The 23,971-nt window shown below is 42.5% G+C and overlaps 1 protein-coding gene across 3 annotated transcripts in view; it reads left to right on the forward strand.

Annotated features, from left to right (window-relative positions):
* Nucleotides 1-23,971, forward strand: part of myripb (myosin VIIA and Rab interacting protein b) — an 87,655-nt gene that overhangs the window by 25,702 nt on the left and 37,982 nt on the right. For all 3 annotated transcript variants that reach the window (XM_076080393.1, XM_076080392.1, XM_076080391.1), the window contains exon 2: nt 11,094-11,315. In XM_076080393.1, the coding sequence (XP_075936508.1) occupies nt 11,094-11,315 (222 nt within the window). The remainder of the gene's footprint in view (nt 1-11,093; nt 11,316-23,971) is intronic.

The following is a 23,971-nucleotide window of genomic DNA, read 5'->3' on the forward strand; positions in this document are numbered from 1 at the left end:
ATAAATTCAGACTCTCGTAGAATTCAGTGTTGTATTCTGATTTAGTTGTATTCTAATTTAAATTCAGTCTACCAGTGTTACTAAGATCAGCAACTTCTGTCAATCTCCTTTATGTTCCTTGATGTATAGTTCTTAAAAAGCTGATATTTTGGAAATATGAGCTCCTCTGGGCTGTGCATATGCAGCATATGCTCTCGGTAAAGGTTTGAATACACCACTTCAACAGATCTAAGAACTGTTTCCCAGGTGGACTGAATACAGACATTTTCCTATTGCTTTATATGTTTGAGAGTATTGCAGGTGTGAATGGCCTGGAGCAAGTTTAATTAAATATCCTGACATGCACCGTGAAGCAAAGAGTCTATGTCGTGTTGACTCTATTGATTGGCCACCCGCACTGTATTACCATAAAGCCAATATGCATATCTGTCAGCCATGGGAAGTGCATTAGGCTTGTTGGTTTGTTATCCACTCCTATCTGTTAGCAAACACCGCTACACGAACAATCGGTCATGATCATTTTATTTGTTTTCTTCTACCTTTCATTTGTCAACCTATTCTTTATTTTGCTCTTCAATCTTTCACTTCGCAGTTGTTTCATTGTGTCGTCTTTATGAATCTCTAATTTGCAAGTGCATCATTGCTGGATTGAACTGAGGCACTCATTCAAAATGCACTTAGCACTGATAGCATGTGCTGCCTCCCTGCTCTCTGTCATTAGTGGCTGTTGTAAGGCTCAAATCAAAAGTGCTGCGCAGTTACAAATACCGTCCTTTCTCAGGCTGCAATCAATATAGCTTTTCATCCACAGTCAATACCATATTGTGCTTTCTCTTCTACCAAATCACCGCCAACAAAAGCTGCTCTCCCTGGACCTCATTCACACTGCAGCTGTGTGTGTGTATTTGATTATGTCTCCATAGCTGTGTTTATGAAGTCAACTCCCTCCTCCTGCTGTTACCAGAGTGTGTAACGGATTGATTTAATGTGTGTGTGTGTGTGTGTGTGTGTGTGTGTGTGTGTGTGTGTGTGTGTGTGTGTGTGTGTGTGTGTGTGTGTGTGTGTGTGTGTGTGTGTGTGTGTGTGTGTGTGTGTGTGTGTGTGTGTGTGTGTGTGAGTGAGAGATGAATCTATGTGTGTATGCATCATTGTGGGTATGTGGTGTAATGTGTCAAACCTTTCATGGATCCACATAGATAGACTATGCTTTGTCTTACCAATCTACAAACACACGCACACACACACACACACACTAAAGTACACCAGGTGGGCTCTATCCGTTGGTCAGGCTCAATCAGAGTCAATAGGGATCTGGAGTCCCAGTCAGTACAAGAGCCCCCATTATGTCAGAACCTCAGCCAAACTCCCATCCCCTGTAATTGAATTGGCATCGACCTAAAATAACTCCCTCCTCTCTTCTGCTTGGTTCAGCCCTAATTATTCCCTTCTGTCTGTCTTATCCTTATTCATTCCTCTCAATTTTCCCTGCATGCAGCTCTCCTCTCTCATCACAGGGGAATTCAGTGAGCGAGGCTCTTCTGTATAGCTCTGCGTCTTTGTTGCCTCAAAAATAGCCACTCGTTCCGTGGCGGCTATCCCTGGCCTCCTCTTAATATACAGCAGCACACCCTCTCGCACCCGGGATTTACGGCTAATATGCACTACACAGCATATTGCCACCATGGAATTGTACCTACCGTAATATTATAAATGAAGAGTGAGCTAAAGTATCGCAAGCTGCTGATGTACGTAGGTCGAGTTTTTTGGAGAATGTTAAAAGGAAGCTGTTGTGCAAATTTGCTGCAAGTAAATAAAGTTGTCAGGTTTAATGGTGTATGAAGAGTTGTTACAATTAAAAGAGCATTTAAAAGAGTTTGGGAATCCGTTGAATCACAGGTATTATAACTGCTGCCTCACTCTTATGTCACTCACATCTATGAAACATGCAGCATATTGTCTACTGCCATTGTTTCTTCGTGGCAGCCTAACAACAGATTGACTCCCCATTCACTACAAACAGTTCATTCCCCTCGCATGGAGGCACTGGTGTTAGATGTGTGCTCAAAAGCCACTGCCATTCCCTCTCTTTTTCTTCCTCATTTGGCATCCCTCGGTGTGGTTGACACTTTAGCCGCGCTCTTCGCACATTGGGTTTGCTGTTCCTGTGTGAATAGAGATTATTCAGCAGAGGACAGAACAATCTGCAACATGTTACTCTGGCTTGTAAAGGGCTACAGCTGCTAATCTGCGATGTAGCTGGAGAGCTGGGATGAAGTGATGAAGGGAAGGAGAAGTGGCATGATGGAGCTTCAGTAGAGTGTTTGATGAAGACAGTGGCAGGGATTGAGATACTGATTGACGGAGGTGAGAATGTGTAGGAGGATTCTGAGTTGATAAAAAAATATATATATTGGAATGAATACTCTGAAAGCAGTCTTTATTAACTTTTTGTTAGAGGATTTAGACCTCAGTTTGCCTTTGTTAGCTGTGTGACCTTATCCATCGGACATTTTTCAAGCCTCGGATCGGAGGCATGCAATTCAGTATTTTGAACTTTCCTGTGTTGCACATCTTCTCTCTTGAAACGGAAGAAATCATGTGCACGGTTCCAGTGTTCTGGAAAAATAGATTCAGTATTATGAGTAACTGGATGGTCAAAACAATAATACCAGAATGCGAAAATGAATTCCCTCACTTGTGAGTTATCTCAGCACCTTGCTGAGGTAGCAGTAAACCGTCTACGCAAATTATTTTCTACCCCTCTTCGTCTCTCTCTCTCATTTTCTCACACAGTTGCCGTGCAGGCAGGGCGCTCTGATTGGAAGCGTTATCAGCGGAGCGCACATTTGACTTGGATCGTGTCCCAAAGTGAGGGCTCATTATTGGCCCATTGGATAATCGTCACCAGCCAAAGTTGGTTCAGAGAGAAGTCTCCCCATCGCCCCGAGGCTTCATTTTAGCCCGGGGTTCACAGGGAGGAGAAAAGATGGGGGGGGGGGGGGGAGGAGGGATAAAGAGGCTGAAGACGTATAGAACTATGGGTAACTAAGCCATAGCTGGAGTGTGTAATGCACAAGTGTGAAGATGAAAGAAAGACAGGAAGGAGTTAATAGTGAGCGTGACATTATCTTAAACCAGCGGTAGTCCGATAATCTGCATATAGTCTTTCATAATTGCTCTCACTTTGATGTAAAGCCGTGGGTAAACTCACCATTACATTGAATTCAGCCCTGTCAATATTAACACTCCCAGTATATACGTGTGCTTTAATATTGTCATCACTCTGTACGCACTTACTGTAAGAGCCAAATGTGGGTGCCAACTTTTAAAATGATATTCAGATGGTACTAATGCAGTCGATTATCTTTGTAAGTGAACATTTCAAGTTAATTACTTGAATCGAGTGTTGTGAATGACATAGATGACTGCAGTTACAGTATATCATGTCAATTAAGTGAACTGAAGTGATTGGAACCATTGATAATCATCTAGTCAGTTTGTCAATTTGGTATTGAGTCTGTATCTCGTGTCCCTTATACAGAGACGGCAGCATCACTCACGGAAAGGTCTAAGTCCCCATGTGTCTTTCAAATGTGTGCATGTGTTCATCCATTCATGCATGCATGCCTGCATATGTCTTGTTATCCCATAGTGTTTACTAACATGCATCTTAGCTCAACGGGCTGGAAAGGCCTGCAGGGTTGATGTGATGTATGTGAAGAGATGAAGCAGGTCTTTATGTGTGCTTGGTGAGGCTGAAAGAATGAGTCCCTGTGGAAAAACTCAACCAGGGGGGTTCGGAAGGGTGGGTGGGAGTTTCTGTGGGAACTTCAACCGCAGGTATTGCTCTTATGTTACAGTTTGCTTATTGCGAGCACATATATACGCACGCATGTTGTGTAGGACTCCAGACATACGAAGCAGAAAAGCTAAGAATATATTGTGTATAATTATTCTGCACAGGACTAGCATTTGCATATGGCCGTCACGCACAAGAGGGAGGATGTTCTGACATTAGGGGATCGGAATACTTCTGGGATTTTATTATTCGTGTGTGTGTGTGTGTGTGTGTGTGTGTGTGTGAGTGTGTGTGTGTGAGTGTGAGTGTGAGTGTGAGTGTGAGTGTGTGTGTGTGTGTGTGTGTGTGTGTGTGTGTGTGTGTGTGTGTGTGTGTGTGTGTGTGTTTATGAACTAACCTAACTAAATTCTGAGTCAATTTCAAGTGAGAGAGTAAGAGAGAGTAAGAGAGAGCAACGCTAGCAGCAGCCTCACAGCCTCCCCGTTATGGTCACCTTGAGCTTTTCATACACTGCCTGCAGAATGATAGGCTGGATAAAAGAAAGAGAGACGACATGCATTAAAAGCATCCACTGTGCCTGATATTCTAAATATATTGAAGATGAGAGAAAGGGAGTAGCGAGGCAAAGAGAGAGAAAGTCTGTTTCCTCTTTATTCATGCAGTGGATGAATAAACCAAACCAAGGCCACCAGAAAAATGAACATGATTAATAATGTATGCTGTATAAATTAGCCACATTCTTTTACAAAACACAAATAAGCTTGAGCTCAATATCTAAAACTAGTTTTGTTTTCATATCAAAGTCAAATATATAAAGTTTGAAGAGAGTTCAAAGAGTGAGGGTGTTTAGCTACGCTCGGGGCACAGCTCTATAGGAATGGCAGTGTTGGTTCGTCTGTGACGTTGTGAGCATGTTAGCATGCTGATCTTATTGCAGTGTTTTGCATTAGTATGCTCCCTATCAATTCTTCCAATGCCTTAGTCCTGTATTGTATAATTTACAGCTTTGATGTTTATTCCAGGCGTATCTCCTGGTGTATTAGCTGACCCTGGGCAGATGTACTTTTATTCATTTTCTCTTTAATGTGTAATGCCATTCTGGGTCTATTTCCTTATCGTTAATTCTCTTGTACTTGGTGGGAATTCCATTTGCAGTTTCAGGACATTTTTTTTACTTTCTTTCTCTTTAGTCATAGGAAAAAATATAAAAGTATAAAGGGCACAGGCTCACTGTAATTCATTTACTGATTGCTGAAGGGAAATTCTGGGAAATTACTTTTTGCTGCCTTTTGAGGTTTCATGAAGTCAATTTTGTCTTTGTAAGACAGTTCTTTGTGGGGGTTTTTTTATGGATGTATTTTGGATATATTACACATTTGTCTTTCATGTTTAAGTTGTCATGACAAAAGAGATGCTGATCCAGATACTACAATAAATATGAGCAATAAAGTCTTGAACCTCTCTGTGTAAGAGTGAATGGCAGAGTCCTCCAGATGTCAACCAGGAGAGTATGGAGGAAGATGACAGGCTGCAGGGCTTATATCTCTCCATCATTTCAAGTCACTCAGCCCTTGATTTTACTGACCGTGCTGGTTGGAGAAAATCACCTTGTTGGCTGAGCCTCAGCTCGGAACTCTCCACTGTTGTCAGAGATATACTTACACAGATTTACATTGCTATTTGTCAAACCTCTCACGGATGAGAGTGCTGATGTACAGTTGCCGTCAGATAAGTTATACTGTGCAGTGTGATAGGGACATTAGCCCACATCATCCTGCAGGAGAACTGGGTAGACGTCTGGGATTACTTTATATTTCCTTAGCTTGTTCTTCAGGGCTGCCTTGTAAATTGATCAGTGGACAAAGATATACAATTATATTCCTGCAGATGAGAGGAATGCCCCCTTTTTCTACCTAAAAGCAATGTGATTTCTTCTCAGCTCACCATCCTTCCAACACCTGCACCTTAAACAACAGTTTACCGGCAATCCCAATAGCCGAACGCCAGAAACGCTCTACCTTGAAATGTACTACCCACATGCCACTGCATTGCAGAGGAAAAAGAGAGTTGAGAGTTCCTACAGTGGTTCTCTCTGCTCTCTTTTGGAGCTGCCATTCAAGGTGGATGAACGGTGTAACTTGGCTTCACCCAGTCGGGGTCCAAATGCAAATTCTGTGCTTCGATTGAGCCAACATTTGCACTCGTTCTCATTGCTTTTTTTCCCCCACCCTGGAGCAGATGAGACTTCTTCCAGCTCTAAAGCACACAGGGTGTAGGAAGAGAAATGGATGCATGCACACATAACACACACACACTTACAGGCACATACACGCAACACCGTGTGATAATGTGTCACTTCAGGACGAATAACAGCGGGAAAGGATCGCTACGTACAGATTTAACACAGTACACACTCGCAGTAGGTGATTTGTGAGGGGGGGGGGGGCCATCCCTCTTGTTAGCAAAACGACCAAAATGCATGCCCCTTGTTAACCTGCCACCTGAAATATCAGCAGCCTCCATCGAGTGCAGCTGCGCCGTGTTCAGGCTACGACGCAGACGCCGGAGCTGAACGTGGCCACTGTAGACGATGCTTGTGATTCCACCAGACGCACTGCAGCGTGTTTCAGGAGTGGCCCAGAAGTGGCTCACACTGTGCCGTTTATTGACATGGTGCTGTCCATTGTGCTGAAGTAGCAGAGGGATTTAAAATTGCAGCTTTTCACACTCACACACACACACACACACACACACACACACACACACACACACACATCTACACAGAAACAGGAAGGCAACATCTTCACACTTGAAATTGCCCACTTTCAACTAAAAGCACCTTAAGCGTCTGTAAAGCCCTCAATCAATTCACAATTACCGAGTGCATCTGGCTACTGTACACTTGGAAATGCACATTGACTCAGATCAATAAAAACACACATGAACACACTTAGACTCAACACACGCGCAGACACACACACACACTCACACACACACACACACACACCCTCCTCTCAGACAGGTGTGCTCCCACTTCTCTCTGCTGGAAGGCTGTATGATTTACTGGTGTAATGGGGAACATACTGGTGTTGTGGGTTTCCACTGCAGCAGGCAGATCAAAGCACTGATCAAAGAGTCTCTGCTATATTTTATGCTCATTTTCTCCAGGATCTTCCCCTCGGCTACTAACACTGGGTTAACAATGCTCCAGCATGGCTTTTCTTCAGTGTGCTGTCTCTTTTTCATCCCTCTTGATTCTAGTGCATGGCTCCACATTCAGGAGGAAATACGATGTATAGCAAAAAGACATTCTCTGCATGTCAACCTGGGTGTTGTATATCCCCTTTTTCTGTGTTAGGTCCTCTTGTGTGCATTAATACATGCTAAAAAATCCATGTGCAGTCAGTGGGAAAAAAAGCTTCAACAACAGCCTGCATGGTTTTAAACAGCGTTTGATTTATTCCATTTCAGATTTGAATAGTCCTTCGCAATTTGCTTCCTGATTACTTCCATTACTTATTTATGTATGGAGGTGGTATGCAGTTTTATGCCTTAATAATTGAATGTTTGATTTGAAGGATGCTAAATATAGAAAGATATTTTCTTACAAATCTAATTAATTGCATCCCTACAACACTTTTTCGCCAAAGTCTAATTTGGCTACTGTTTTCTGTTGTGACAGCTTTTTGTACTCAGCGATGAATATCCTCATGAGACACTGCCAGTACTTCAGTAATGGACATTTTGTGGTGTTCTATAATAAATCCATCAACCGCATACATGTTGTTTTAGAGGTATAAAGATATTAATTTTGTTTAACCAGTCACAGATGTTACATTATGTATATGAATCCCTCTTAAGCAACCACAAGAATGAATTGGTTTCTATAAATATTATTACTTTTAGCATAAAATTACATATTCCAACCACAATAGTGTTACTTTTAGCTGATTCCTCACATTGCTTTTCAGTTGTGTCGGTCAGCAGTGCTGTAACTCTTAAGCACCGCACTGAGCAGGACAACAGCTACCGAGAGGGTGATAGATCATTTTTTTTTTTTTTTTTTAAACAACTGCAATTGTTTTTGTTTTCTGGCCAGGCTGCCGCTGGACCTCAAAATGCCATTGTCTTGATTACAAATCTAGCCATAACATAATTCAACTTCACCTGGACAACTTCAGCCTGTCTGCTGGTCAGCTGAAATAGAGAGGGAGAGATGGAGACTAAGGGGCAAGAGACATGAGGGGACAAATGACTATATCGCTAGCAGAAAGTGAAAGTGAAGGAGATGAGAGAGCCAAGTTAATAGCGCTTCAGCACAATTAATATTATAGGCATATTATAAATCCACATACCACTCTGCTGCCTGGATTTTAAATGACAGAATTAATCACTTTTCATTGTCCTCGTCCTCCAAACTGCAGACATTAATTGAGTCGCAATTACTTATATATGAAGATTCTGGAGCTTTTGATCACATGTCATGGTCTTCATCAACACATGCCCAGTTATTTTGAAAGGTTCAAATTTACATTTTCTTTAACGACTTCAAGGACTCCATGGTTTAAAAGCTGGGATCTAAAGTTCATTCTTGACCAATAGCAATTGAGAAACCATTTATCAGGCTTACAAGGTCCATTTAGTTTCTTAGCTTAGCATTTAGTAGCATTCTTGCAGCCTTGATTCAAATATACATACCAGGGATTCAAACAACATAAATCCATGTAAACTCTACATGGTTGAATATTTATAATTAGGAGCTTAAATATACATGCTTGTTAACACTACACATTAAACTTAAAAGGGTCATTTGCTGATAAAGAGTGGCTACTGTTATTTCCTATGAGCTAATTGTATCTTAGCACCTGGATGACCCACGTGTATCTCCAGTCATGGCTGCTAAATGAGCACAGGTTTTCATGTCTCATTAACAGAGATGTGAGTTAATGCGTTGGGACGCCAGGCATGACAAACCCCTCTTGTCCTTGGGTATATGTCTATATTCGCCCACTCATTTAATTAAATGGCCGGAGCTAGCCGCCATAACCGGGCTGTTCATTAAACCTGTATCACATACACAGCGAGGCAAAAATGGAACCTGATCCGAATCACAACTGAAGGAAATTATTTCCAGGCAATGGCTTCTTGGAGTTATTGAGATGTGAATGTATGCTGCTTATATTAAGCTTGCACCATTTTGGGTGTTTATTATACATATATATATATATATTATGGATCTTTTGTGAACCAGATGCTGCAGCTCAGACAAGGAGAGTCTCTTTCAATTTGCTTGGAGGTTTGTTTTCGATTGTTTTAATTTGATTGGGGGGCCACCATTTCCCAGCAGCGGTGACCTTGCATGTGCAGAATACAAAACCTCCTTTTGATCATCTTGATACATAATTGTGTGTATGTCGGTACAGTATGCAGACACCCCCCCCCCCCCCCCCCCCATTCTCACATGACACTGTATATGAAATGGTTTGTTCATCTTGTTAATATGCTGCGTCTAATGATGCATGTGAAAAGCAATCAGTGAGGCAGCAGAGGATCTGCTTATGGAGCAGCGTTAATAACTTAGGGAAGCAGGAGATTGCGATGCCCCCACCGGCTCCACAGACAGACGCACAGCACACACAGGAAATTCACAATATGCTGCATACAGCACTAGTATTAGCAATAGACGTAATTGTCCATGTGTGACTTGGTTGTTAAGTTGGGCATCGGATGCTTCCACAGATTTTGGCTCCATTACTGTGTTCAGACGTATATGGGGTTTTCTCCGTAAATAAGGATATGTTTTGTCTATGTTTTTCATATATCCGTTAGCATATACTGTACATGGCATCTGCTCTGTAAGTGTGTGAATGTCTAGGATCAGTGAGAGCAGTGTATGCTGTAACCTGGCCGCGTGTAGTCGTGTATAGAAGAGCAGCTTGAATAATTTACTCACTGCCCATTCGAGCTGAACGCACTTTCACACCTTTCCCAGCAGCAACAGCTCCATCTCCGCATCTCAGCCTCCACTCGCGCCTAATGACAACTAATGGGTGATAGTGTAACACAGATTAAAGTGTTACTTAATCTCTCCTCCTCGTTGTGTATTATTTTAACTATAATTGACACGAGTGCAAAATGTGCTAATGATGAAGGGTTTATGATATAAATGCAAAAAATTACATTATTTATTGCAGCCGCTGCCTATGGTGTATTGCTCAGTCAGCGCAAATCCTACAGAGGGAAAACCCAAGTACATAATTTATCTGAACATTTGAGTACAGGTCTCGTACAGCAGAGCTGCTTTGCTTGTTAACACACCGATTAACAACCTATGGTATCCTGTCTCTCTTCTTATTTTCATCAGTCTTTGAATATAAAAATCTCACTTGATAACTTCACTGTTCTGTTATAAGCCAAATATGGGGGTGTGAAGCACAATTTGTTGTGTGCAGCTGTTTGAATGTCAGTGTCAGCTGTGGTTTCTGGATTTTATGTGATTTTTAAATGAGCTTTGGTCAAGTATTTCTGCCTCTAATCCTAATAGTTCATTAGTGTGAACAATTCTCTGAGGCGATAAGATTAGTGAGACTGTGCTGCTCTTTGGTGCTCCTTCATGACCGTGGTTCTAAACTGTAACATTTGGAACGAAGCCCAAACAGCTCTCCAGCATGACTGTGGAGGCTTTTGGTCAATGCTGTGTGTGTTTTACATGAGGTACCCATCAAAGGACCTCCAACTGAGCACTGTTTATGCCGATTTATTCTCACCTTCCTCATAGTGCCGCTTATTGCCCTAATTAACAAAGATACAGTACTTTTTTTTTCATTTGAGGATGTAGAAGACGTGCGTGTTGTGCTCTCCTCAGCTGTGTTGACCGATGTGGGCAAACAAGGCATGACGAGTCCTCCCAAATTGAAATGTCAGCCATCACGTTGATTCCACAGAATCAGTGTAAGAGAGAGAGAGAGAGGGAGCAGGGAAGTGTTTTCACCAAAACCATGACCCCCCTCTGCCCTCCCCCTCTTCTTGTTTTAATACCCACCCTTTTAATTTTTAACTAACCACAGTATCTCCAATTATTCCGCATCGCCATCCTCTGCCGTTTTCACTTTCTACCTCTCGACCAGACGCTCACCACCCTCTCTCTCAACCCCTCCCCCTCCTGTCCTCTCTCTCTCTCTCTCTCTCTCTCTCTCTCTCTCTCTCTCTCTCTCTCTCTCTCTCTCTCTCTCTCTCTCTCTCTCTCTCTCTCTCTCTCTCTCTCCCTCTCCCTTTCTCCCTCTCTCGGTTTCAGTGAGATGAAGCAGGAGCTGGCGGAGGAAGGCAGCAGATGCTCCATCCTCTCCAAGCAGCACCGCTTCAACGAGCACTGCTGCATCCGCTGCTGTGCGCCCTTCACCTTCCTGCTCAACCCCAAGCGCCGGTGCTTGGACTGCCAGTACAACGTCTGCAAGACCTGCTGCACCTACAGCAAGAGGGAGAAAGTCTGGCTCTGCGCCGCATGCCAGAAGGGCAGGTTAGTGTTTTCACACGCATTCGACACACACACACAAATACCGGCGGCGGCGGCGGCAGAGGATGGGAGAGATTAGAGTAATGACAGAGGAATGAATGGGGACGAGAGATATGAGGGGAGCTGTGAATTGGTAAAGTGGAGGATGCTGAAGTAGGAGGGAATTGGATGGCGAAAAATAGATATGTGGTATTTATGGAAAAAAGAAGGGATTGAAAGAGGAAGAGTGTTGAGGGAATAGGCAATATGGGCACTGGAGAAGACAGATGAGAGGGGAAAAAGTGAATGAATGAATGAGAGGGAATGCAGGACTCCGATGGAGTCAGCGCTGCAGGGATGGGTGGTTTGAGGAATTTGTTTGATTTGGGTTTTGGACATCCAACTCTCATATTAATTTCTAATGGAAAATAATGTTTTCAGCATTGTTTGCTGCCTTTTTTTAACACTCCTGGTAGTTGGGAGGGAGAAGATGGGGCCATGAAGGAAGAGTGTAATGAAACGATGGGTAGAAGAGGGGAGGAAATTTGAGGGGGACGTGTGCGAGTCTAAGAAATGTCTGTTGGAGTGAAATGACGATATGTACACACTGCTGCAAAACGACGGACACGGTCAGATGTTGACACGGCAGGGCAGCAAAATGAATAATCATGCATGTGTCAGTCTTTGTCAAAGACGTTTGCCACGCAAGTCCAATTTCTTTTGGAAAATCTTTGTTTTCTTGATCTTTTCTAATTTCATTCTGCTTGTTTTCAATCCCCACGCCCCTGCGTACGGACTAGATGTGAAGAAATGCACATTTATGATTTATTGAACAAGATAAAACAATGTCGGGAGCAAAAGAGGCACCACAGACGGTTATATTTGAATGTGTGTTACAGAACTTTTTTTTATGTACTGTATGTCAGTTACGGCTGTTTACCCGTGCATGTCAGTCCAAAGCCTCGGGAGTTGTTCTAGTGCCCTGACTCTCTCTGTCAGGGCAGCAAGGGTGGGGTGTTGGAAATACTACAACGCTGGAGTGTGTGAGTCAGTGTTTGTGATGCATTCATGGTCAAATTAATTGTGAGCTTGGGATATTAGCGAATAGGCAGTATGCAGTGTGTCTTCTTAGAGGATTATATACTCCATCGCTTTTAGTCCGTTCTTTCCTACCTGAGCTGCTTTTGGTGCGTTTGCCTTCCTAAAAAAGTACAGTAAAATACTCCACAAAATACTCCCTGGATGTGATTTAATACCTTCGTTGTGATATTTAGAGTGCAATACCACATAAACGACGGCAGAAGGACATAGATAGGAGGACATAGAATGCTGTTTGCGTATGTTAAGGTGGAGGTGGACCGGATTGCTGAGCAAGAAAAAGCTGTCAAAAATGCGTTGCCCCTCCACTTGGCCCGATTTCTTCCCCTCAATCCTTTAGCTCCGTTTCTTTTTGTCCTTCATTGATTTTTGCTGCGTGGTGTATTGAGTTAGACCCGCTGCCCTTAGTCCTGGTGTATCAGACAGGAGGGAGGAGGAGTGGGAGCAGGAGAGACGGCGACGAGGAGGAGGGAAAGGGATGATGGCAGTCAGAAGAGGTGGCAAGGTTTGCATCGATCATCTCTTCCCTCACACTCTCCTCCGGTCCTTTCTCTCTATCGCTCTCCGAGTGTGTCTCTGCCCCGGGCTCAGTAATGTTCTCATTAGGGGTTTAGACTGAGTCACAGATGGGCCTGATGTCACAACATTGCCGTCTACCAGCTACATATAAATACAGCACTTTTCATTAGGGCATTAAAAGGGCTTAAATCGGGTTTTAGCATGAATTACTCTCTCTCCGGGTGGAGTCGTGTCATTTGGAGCTCTGATTTACAGCTTGCACGAGTGCTGAGCTTGAGGCTAGCGGCCCCCTGAACAATATTTGGGAAATAGCTATTAGTCCACTGTTGGAGTGGATGATTGCAAAGAAAAGACATTGATTTGATGCTAAACAGACTGTAACTGTTGGAAATAGCCACAGCGCGAAGGAATGCTTTCTAAAGGAAGAGGATCTGTTTGAAACAAAGTAATTGTGCTGGGAATACAAAGCTTATTATGTCGTCTATAAGAGAATAATAAAGTGAAATACAGCGTCAGACTAAGTCAAGTCAAAAATCACAATATTCATTCAGAGTGAATCAGCTTATCTGTATCTTCTCCTACTGAATGTTAGTATGTTTTTGTCTCTTTTTAAACCTTCTTAGGGAATTTAAATACTAAATCAATTCATAAAAGGGAACAGACCGCCAACTGGTTTCACTCACATGCACCGGCTGTCCATCAACATTCCCAGTGGCACGGCCACGCTGCTCACAAACGTGATCCGTCTAGGGAAAGCAGATTTGTAATCATCTCACACATGGACACACTCAGAGGCTGAAGTCACCCACTCACACATGGATGCACTCAAAAAACATACATCCAGGCAGACACATGCCTGCAAGCAAAGGTACATTAACACGCATACATCGATTATATGTTGGTTAGTTACATTTACCAGCAGATGTAGTTGAGATGGACATTGCCATCGGTTTATGGCAATTGACATGAGATGTTTGCGTGTTGATGGCAGATGGTGTGTAAAGAGAAAAGTGAATCAGCAGCTTTGTCATAACACCTTTCGAATCTTGTAAATCACACACACACACACACGCACACTCATACACATGCACCAAACACAGCTTTCCCCCCTGAGCGAGTGGGACAGGCATGACCATTTGCAGTCTGGTAGAATTATCGGCATCCTCAGCCATGGTCCACAAGCACTACACACACACACACACACACACTCTGCACATAAGCACACACATACCCACCACACACACACACCGATGGTTCAATGAGACAAAGATTTTTAGTGGAAACTGAAAAGTCATTTTTTTTTTTCTTGTTTTGGCTGCCCACCCAAAGCAGTGGGGAGAATGTTAAAGGGGAGAGCAGGAGATGAAGAGAGTTGAAGGTCAAGAGTGAGAGGAAGAGGGGGAGGGCAGGAGAATGAAAGAGATTAGGAGAGAGAGTGACAGAGGAGGAAAGTACATGTCTAATTATTTGAGAGGGGGGGGGGGGGGGGGGGGGGGTAATTCCATTCTCCTTTTTGTTTTGACTTTCGCATTGAATTGTTCCTCTTGCTGTTTTATTTCCCTGCTTATCCCCGTCTTTTCTTTTCTACATCCTTTTTTATTATTGGTCCCTTTTTATATTCTAACCATCCCTCTCTCTGTCACGTCCCCGCTTTCTCTACCTGATGAAGTCTCCATTTTTCACATTTACATTTGAGCTTCTGCAACTCTCTGTGCTTAATCTGCAGAAATGGACGGCTCTGTGCCTGCCTATACAGTCCTCAGGCCACAGAATGATGTACCTTTACTGTGTGTGTGTGTGTGTGTGTGTGTGTGTGTGTGTGTTTGTGTTCACAGAAATGGCATTAAACCAAAGTGTTCTTACCACTTTATGGCTTTCATAATCTCATCCTAAACCATGACTGCGAGGCGATTATGGCATCTGCTGCAAACCTATACCGTACATACACACACACGCACGTACACAAAAACACACAGTGACAGGACAGGTTTACATAAGCATAACCATACAGTAAGCACACACCCTTACTGGGCATTTAATTCAATTGAAATACATTTTGTGCCATTAAATTCCTTTTAAGATATTGTAATCAGGGGGACTTAATTCCACACATGCATGAAAACATGTCATCATTGTACTGTATTGTGCATTGCACAACTGCAAACAGTCTGTGAATACTGAGCCACACAAAAGCTCTCTATGCACACTAACACAGACACGCAAACACGCTGCTGAAGTTAAAGTGCAACATTTTAAGCATCTTTCGTGTTTTAAATGTGAGCCGGAGCGAGCCCTGGCGCTGTCATGGTGGCGTAACCACGTACACAGAGTCCGCATTTAATTATTTGGTTTGCGGCTGCCTTTTCTTAAAGGCCAAGCAGGAGCTGATTGGCTCACAGGCCTCAGAACACGAGTTAACAAGCGCGTACAAATACGCTCCAGTCGTAGTAGAAGCTTACTGCTGTAATGGTTTATTTAAAATGAAACCACATAAATGCACACGCTCACATTGACAGATATCACATGCATGTCACATCCATGTATTGTTGCCACAGCAGCTCCTTTCACCTTCTCAGAGACTCTGAATATTTGCTGTATGTTTTCCCCCATAAGGAGAAGTGAATGGATGGTTATTAGCGTATCAACAGGATTCATATCAGCAGACAAGCTGTCACTCACAAAGCAGTATGTGTAGTAAGTCAAAATCCAGGTGCTGATCAGCATAATTCTAACCATAGAGATGTACCGGTTGTGGTCTCATCATGTAAAAAAAAAAATATATATATATGTTTCAACAAAGTATGCATCAGCAGCTATGGACTGTTTCCGTTTTGCAGCTTTATATATCTGGGCAAAAAACTGACATTTGACATCTTGAGGCTATTCCGACCCCTTTCTCACCCTGGTCTCCATTTAACGGATTAATAATGTAGATGCTTTATTGCTTGAATGAATCTACTTGTTGCTACATGCTGCTGTTCTGTTGCTGTCCAGAGAGAAAATACATCATATAGCTCTTTAATTGATTTTCTTAAACAGCCTGATGAAGCCAGAATCCTTTTTGGCACAACAGGTTGAGCTGTACAACTTTGCATTGTTTTAGCAGAGGTACGGCACATACATAATAGTATTGAGATGCAGGACATGTACAAAGTGACTTTTTCCTTGGACTGCACAGTTTCTATGACCCTTCACCTGTCTGTCTGCTTCTGTTCCTTTCACCTGCCTCCACATTAAGACCTCCACAAAAGTGTGCATTTAGATGTCTGTTTTCCTTATGTTGTTGTTTATTGATATCCATGCATATGAATATGTATTTTAACATCTCAAAATGCTCCCGCAACAGTCAATGTGTGTTTGTAAAGACGCCAGCGCTCTCAACTCCATAAACTATCTTGTTGCTGTCAGACAAGCACCTGCGGCTAGGAGAGGCAGAGTCACAGTGTGATCTTTTTCTGTCCTCCTTGCGGGGTTATTTTTATCAGTGCGGGTGAGCAAGACTAGTCTTTGACAGGGAGGGTCTGCCCCAAAGCACCGGGCTGCAGATGAAATGTGTGCACACCGCCACGACGTCTCTGCTTTAATAAGGCATTTACATGCCCATGTCTGTTTCGCTGCTTGTTTCCTCTGTTTTTGTCTGTTCTTAAGCAGATGGATGTGTTTCCTTTCCAATAAATAGTCAAAAACGGCGAGCTGCGAGCCTCAGCAGATGAAGAATTGGAAGTCTCCCCTCTCCTTCGTCACACTGTGGCGCTGTCAATTTGCAGCGCGCCGCTTTTAAATCGCACACGACAACATGAATGGCAAGGAAGGTTTATGTGTGTAGCCATGTTTCATGCTGCAGTCACCAGCTTCCCCACATGCAAACGTGTTCGGAATTCTTAAAGAACTATTTTATCCCAATCGGCACAGAAAATTGACTAAATCGTGGGAGCCTGAACATTACCACACTTGATGCCCAGGAAGCTTTCCATCAACGGAAACAGTTGAACCAACTATGAGCTGAAGGCACAAGAAGGAGAGACACTTATCACCCTCTCTCCTTCCATCTCGTCCTCTTCTCTCCCTCCTCCGCGGCCTTGTCTTGTGTCCAACCCAGCTGACACGGGAGCCAGCAGTTAATCGTAACTCTTGATGGGGATTTGCACTTTATATACCCAGTCGGGCTCGACAGCAGTGAAACATATGGGAGAATCTTGCAACTTGCACACACGCGCGGCACACTGGTAATTTAGATTCGAACACCTCCTGGTGGTCCCGACTTAGCTTTGACTAAGATCTATTTAAGCACCTTGCTCTCATTAATTGAAACTCTAGCCTAAATCACAAACCGCGCTTGAATTTTAAATGCAATTTGTGCAAGACTTTCCTTTAAAACGAATTACGGCTGAGTTTTTCAGCCTTGAAGCAATCTCAGTGCGTGTGCAGTACCTATCTGTGTTTGTGTGTATCTATGTGTGCTGTATGAGTGTGTGTGACTCTGGATTCTTGTTTTGTAACCGCTCCCCATTGTGTGACCCCTTGTGTTCCATGAAAGCATTTTTCTCTGTCGGGGGTGAGGTTCTGTAGCAGGTGATAAATCACTGCTATCCAGGTAAACCCGCAAGTACACACACATGCACAGAGACAAACAAACACACACAAGGAACCTTGAATGTTCCCTCTTGTGGGTGTGTTAATTACCGTCAGTCGAGTGAACACCGTTGTGTGTTATTTTGCATATATTGCTCTGAGACACTAAAGTCTGCCTTACTTCACTGGTCGGCCTCCAGCTCCCAGGCCTCCTATATGTGTGTGTGTGTGTGTGTGTGTGTGTAGGTGGGTGAGACTGAATCAGCTACACCTCTGATCTGAGCACCACTCCATGTCCAGTTGTGAAGCCAGTTACAGGGGGGCGGCACAGCACAGTCTATAGTTCCTGTGATGTGGAGGAAACTCCACGTGAACAGGGTCATTTGTGTCTCACTGTGCTCACGCTGCAGGTGATTTGAAATCTCATGATTCTTAAATCGGTTTATGCAGTAAGTTGGCTATAGTGGATCAGAACAGGAGCTAAAGCAGCTTGTTGTTTTTATTGTGGGTTAGTGGGATCAGAGACAGAAAACTGTTTACCACAGAGTGGAGCAAGACGCAGGTAATGCACGATAACACTTCCACGTTACAGCTTGTAGAGGCTTACCACAAAATGCAGCTTTATAGCTGTGTGTCTGTCCTTTGTGTGTTGCATTCAGGGTCAAAATCTCATACTCTACACTCTATACTATACTCTACATTTTCATCCATTTAATATGTATTTCTTTGCACTAATTATATTGTTTACAACTTACAGAAATACTTGACTGAAAGTATAGACATTTTAGTTATGTTGTTGGTCATTGGTGCTTTTTACTTATATACACTATTTTTTTATATATTTGTGTTCATAATAGTGTCTTTTCCCTGCCTTTATTTATCCAGCTTTGATGTCCTTTTTCTTCGCTGCTGTATCTATTTCTGTGAGTATCTTGAGTGCAATGCAAAAGCTGGAGTCAAATTCCTTGTATGTTAACACATTTTAGCACTTTCTTGTCATGACTTGAAACCCAATGTAACGTACAGAGTGCCGAGGTTACTTATACAACCACCTTTTCGTAATATGATCTTCTATATCTGCATTTCCACCGAAAACGTACTCTTGCAGAAAGCAGCATTTTCAATGTCTGCTACTTTACGAATGAAGGAGTGAAGATCCTGGAGCTCTTTGTAAAAGACAGACTTTCTCTTTGGCATGACAGCTAACCGCTAGTGTACTGACAGACTAAGTGTACTAAAATATACGGTAGTCAAATTTACGACCTATACTGCAGCCAGTCACCAGGGGGCGAATAAGATGTTTTGGCTTCACTTCTGGGGAGCTCCACTGTGCGTTCCAATACCCATGCTAAAATACTATTTAGTATGTCAGAAAAGCTGCAGTATGTACTAAAAAGTAAAAAGAAAAAGTCTCCTAGCAATGCTGATCCTCATGTGTCAGTCAACCGCTACTGTGGGAATCGCCCTCCCACAGGCCTGAAACTTAAAACCTCAAATATGTCCAAAAATGGTTTTGTCCTCGTTTTGAAAAATGGATAAACGGGCACAATAGCTGCAGAATAAATATAGTTCATCTACATTTCAGTTCAACTTTAATGTTAAATCAAGCCAAATATGTTCTCCAAGAAGGTTCAAACAGTCTTAGTTGTTTGCAGCTACTGGTTGGCTCGGCTCTGGCGCATTGCTGCTGGTAAAGAAGTTAAGTCGGCGTTTCAATTATGTCTTCTGAGGTCATGACCTTTAATCCATCTACAAGCATTTTTACTAAGGAAAGCTCCTGTGTTTCAGTAACCACTGCTCACTGATTTACTCAAATAGAAATTGTAATGCCTGTATTGACTCTCTATTCCCCTTGAATCCTCACCTCCTGGTTCTCAATCAGAAAACATCTCCAGCTTGGGAGGCGCCCCACAGTGCAGCCAGTCGTGTTTCATATGGCCTGCTATAAGCTGGCAGGAGAGGATGTGAGCTGCATGATTGGCAGATGAAGTGGATCTCTGCTTTCTGATAAAGAATTCAATTTCATTAAACATTTAGATAACTATTGCCCTTTGTCCTCTTTGCCTCTGTATCTTTCTAAGAATTTGGCATGACATGATAGAAACTTCTTCAAGGGGCTGGATGAATAGTAATCTTTCTTTCCCTCCTCTAACTTCACCCCTCGCTCTTTCTCTCCCTATATTGCACCGTCATCCCTCCCTCAGGCAGATCACACTCTCTGATCTCCTGCCACAGTGAATGCTCTGTAGCATAAAACAGATGAGATATTTGCACTGCAGGATTTTAATACTCATTGCACATTCCCCGCCTGTCAAACCAAGAGCCCTTTTTGATGAAAGTGAATATTAGGTTTTTTTCAATGTCCTGGTATATTCATGCTGTTAATAATAATAATAATAATAGTTTTACTTTTCAAGCAATAAGTAGAAAGTGTTTTCCCAAAGTAAGGAAATGTAGCATAAGCAGCAGCCAGCTCGTGATAAAAGAAGGAAAGTATTCGAGTTGCTAAGAAAGACCACTCTGCAAATTATGTTTTTTGATAATCTGAATGGTTGTCATGACGTGGATTATTTCTCAAAACTGCAGCATTACAAATACTCACAATCATAGCACATTGTGGTCATGGATCGAAAGTGCATTTGGATCATGTTTGATTGGCCATTACTCATAGCTCACCAGCAGGTCAAGAGTGGTGATGGGACCTGAGGCAGTCGCAGTACTCCAATTCAGTCATGTGGACCACCAGGTCAGTATTTCTGGAGGCTAGAGCTCGTTACCAGAATAATTACAGACTTTAAAAAATATTTAAAAAAAGTAAATTAGAACCAATTTTGGCTGTATGTCATTAAATTAAAGAGAGGCATCTTTAAGTACATATAGACCACAACAAATGTTTTAAAATGTGAGAGAAGGTGAAGTCAATTCATAAGAGATGGAAAATTATAAATGTCATAGTTGTATTCATAATTTAAAGGCTGAAAAAAATAAAAGAATGCATTAATGAACAATAAGTGTTTTAAAATGTGTTTAACAATAGTTTCGATATAGTTATACAGTTTAATCAAGTAAGTAAGTGTAGCCTTTGAAGCACACAAGTCTCACACACAAGGACAGTGTGGACTTAATGTACTGGAAAATAGGGCTTGTGTCAATGAATAACAATTAGCAGAATATGCTAATGTTGATATCCCAAGTTCTAAAGGGACTTCAGATGGTGTGTATGTACACACACCCTTATTGCTCTGCATATCAATGGTTGTGCATCGCTCCGGGCCTCTGTCTCATTGCACCTCCTCTGCCATTTTTCAACACTTTAAATGAGGCTTAGCCGGTGCTTCGCTGCAGAGCTGACTGCACTCCGCTCACCTTGCTTAGTCATGATTTCCCACCGCAGCGAGGAGTGCCGTTTGATCTCATTTGTTTAAAATCATCTGATGTTAGTAGGTCTGTACCTCCTGGGCTTCTGGGACTAGGTGGTTGTTGCTGACCTGTGTTGTTTGTCTGCTTGCCCCTGTGGCCAGCTCTGAGAGTGCAGTCGGGAAACATATTTTCATGCCTTAGTTCTGCTATATTTCATAAATAATCGGGCTTTCAGGCATTTGCTGTTGTAAATTTAATTTATTTTGTTAATTTAAATGATTCAGTATATTCATAAATTTGTCATTGAACCTTCTGTTTGATGGAGTAAATAAATAAATAATAAAGGAAGTTGCTGTAATTGGAGACACTTTATATGGAGAGTTGTCAATTGGCTTGTCATGATATGTACAGTCAAGACAGAGCAGAGGGGGATGCATTTCACACCGTCTTGCTGTTTTCCTTCATTCAAATCAAGTTATGTTTTACAATAACCACCATCTTTGCCGTGGACCTGTTTCAGCTGCAGAAAACGAGTTCTGGGTTTTCCTACTTTGACTTACTTTTTTAAAGATTCTGTGCACTAAAAAAGGGAATACCTTACTGTTCAGTGTTATTAAGCTGCTGGCAGTTGAAATACAACAGGAAATCATGCAGCAGGAAGCTGCTATACTGTTGCAACACAGAGTGGCCCAGAGCAACCAAAACAACTGTAAAACAATGGAGATCTCTCTCTCTCTGTCTCTCTCTCTCTCTGTCTCTTTCTTTCTCTTTCTCTCTCTCTCTCTCTCTCTCTCTCTCTCTCTCTGTCTCTGTCTTTCTCTCTCTCTCTTTCTCTCTCTCTTTCTCTCTCTCTGTGTGTCTTTCTTTCTTTCTTTTGGGCTATTTGTTCAGAGCAGCAGCACGGGAACTCGGGTGATGCTGTTTGATTCAAATGGGATCAAAGCATCCGTTCATACCGGGGCTGCCAATGGGAGAGATATCAAAGCTGCAAGCAGACACACACATTTCCAGCTGACACACGCACAAAGTGAGGCACTGTGTGTACACCCTGCAGGACAGCTCACGAGAGCACACGCAGCCCAGATAAAAAAAAAACAGCTATGCACCACCGTACGTCTATCTGGTCCTTTGGTCATTTTTTCCACAAGATGCGTCTTCTGTGTATTGGGAATATTTTCTTGATATGACGCTCTGATGGTCTACGTGTACTGTACACCAACTATTGATTTGTGTGTCAGTGTAAGAGGCATTTTGCTCTCACCTGCATCGGTGAGCTGTGGAGGCCATGCAGGTTCTGTAGTAGATTCATGCATTTTGAATGAAGGTCTCTCTATATATCTTTCGGCCCCTCCCTCTCTCACTCACCGTTTCTCACTCTCGCTCACTCTCGCTGTCTCATTCTGTATCTCTATTCCCCTCTCTCTCTCTCTCTCTCTCTCTCTCTCTCTGCACTCGTCTTCAGCTGAGATCATTTTTCACGCCACCAAACAGCCGCAGGGCACACATCGCCACACTCTGTGTCTGTTTACTTCAACGCTTTGTGAAACACACACATCTTGGGCAAATTGGTTGCAGCAAACACTGATATCCCCCATCTCACTCTAAGTCTGCTGTTGATGCACCGATGGTAAATATCAGATTGCCTGCCTACCTGCCAAGGCCACGTACTGACGTAATGGATTCCACCTGGTGTCACTGCCTCAAATACCTGCAGGCAGATAAACGCACACACCTCGGCTGTCTGCTAGCAAAAAAACACACACACTCTCTCTCAGACACGCACGGATGTAACACAACATGTAGGACAAAGTAACAGCTGCAAAAAGCATATTCAAACATCAACAGACGCGGGGAAACAGGAGTACAAAGACGGAATGAAACAAACACAAAGACAGACGACAACACAAAGGGACAAACAAGAGAGAGAAGGAAGAAATGAGTCTGAGTGCAGGCTAAACACGTATTTTGGGAAGATCATCGTGCACGCTAATCCCTTTCCTCACCACCTCCACATGGCACAACACGCACAGAGCAGTTCGCCCTCATCCTGCAATTTGCTGTAGATTTATAAAGTGGAATGGTATTGAGGCTTGAGGGCAGCAGTCTGATTTCAAAGTCAAGTGCAGTTCAGTAGTTTGTCTCATCACTGTCCATATTTACGTCCTTTTGTGTTGCTGTGCAACTCAGGTTTCCTCCTTTAAGATTGATTTGACAACATCCAGCATTTACATTCCTCCCTGTTGTTTGCCGCTTTAGTATGCCTATCCTTACAGTCCCTTCCAGCTCGTACATTGACATTTTATATATTAATGTGAGTGCAGCAGTCACAGTCACAGAACAATCCTTGCTCTGCCACATAAATAAACACGAACCAAGCAGAAAATGTAACTTTCCCAGTGAGTTTGATTCTTCTATTTTGTAATTTGTTTAAAGGTTCCCTGGGTAGTTTTCTTGTAAACAACCAAAGGTTATATTTACATTGAGTGTTACTCACTAAAACACATTGTGTACCCCTGAGGTGTAACAAACGTGTGAGTGCATTTCTTTCCTTATCAAACATTTGCTAAGCCAATTTAATTTTCAAGAATATTAAATCGAGTGTTGTTTACATCTATGTATGTTAACTAGCGGATAACTGATCATTGGAATAGTGTTTACCGTGTCACGCGTGTGCATGCTTGAGATAAACAAAACAGATATCCACTCTAAAAGAAACGGCTCCATAGCCCTGTTAGAGATCTAAAACTCCACAGGGAACCTGAAATCTCCCATGAATATAAACACACAAAGGAGACACACACCTATGAATTCGTCCAGTACACATTGAATATCGTGCATATCGCAAATTCTCTAGTGTTAATATGTTGTATTGATACAACCATATACATATTATTTCTTTATTCATAAGAAAATTACATAAAATGATAAAACTGACACAAAAAGAAAAAAGCAATAGTGACAGAATATAACTACCATATCCAGCTGAGCATGATTTCACACAGCTCAGTATCTTCAGGTGGCTCTTAAGTCCTTTTCAGACATGCACCTCATTTCGTATATATGTGACGGCAACTTAACATGCTTGTCTCAAGTACGAATAAGCATCCTGGGTCATTTTTATGTCAAAGTCA

This window comes from Anarhichas minor, unplaced genomic scaffold (assembly GCF_050575085.1).
Source record: "Anarhichas minor isolate MPS153535 unplaced genomic scaffold, ASM5057508v1 ptg000074l, whole genome shotgun sequence".
Classification (NCBI taxonomy): Eukaryota; Metazoa; Chordata; class Actinopteri; order Perciformes; family Anarhichadidae; genus Anarhichas; species Anarhichas minor.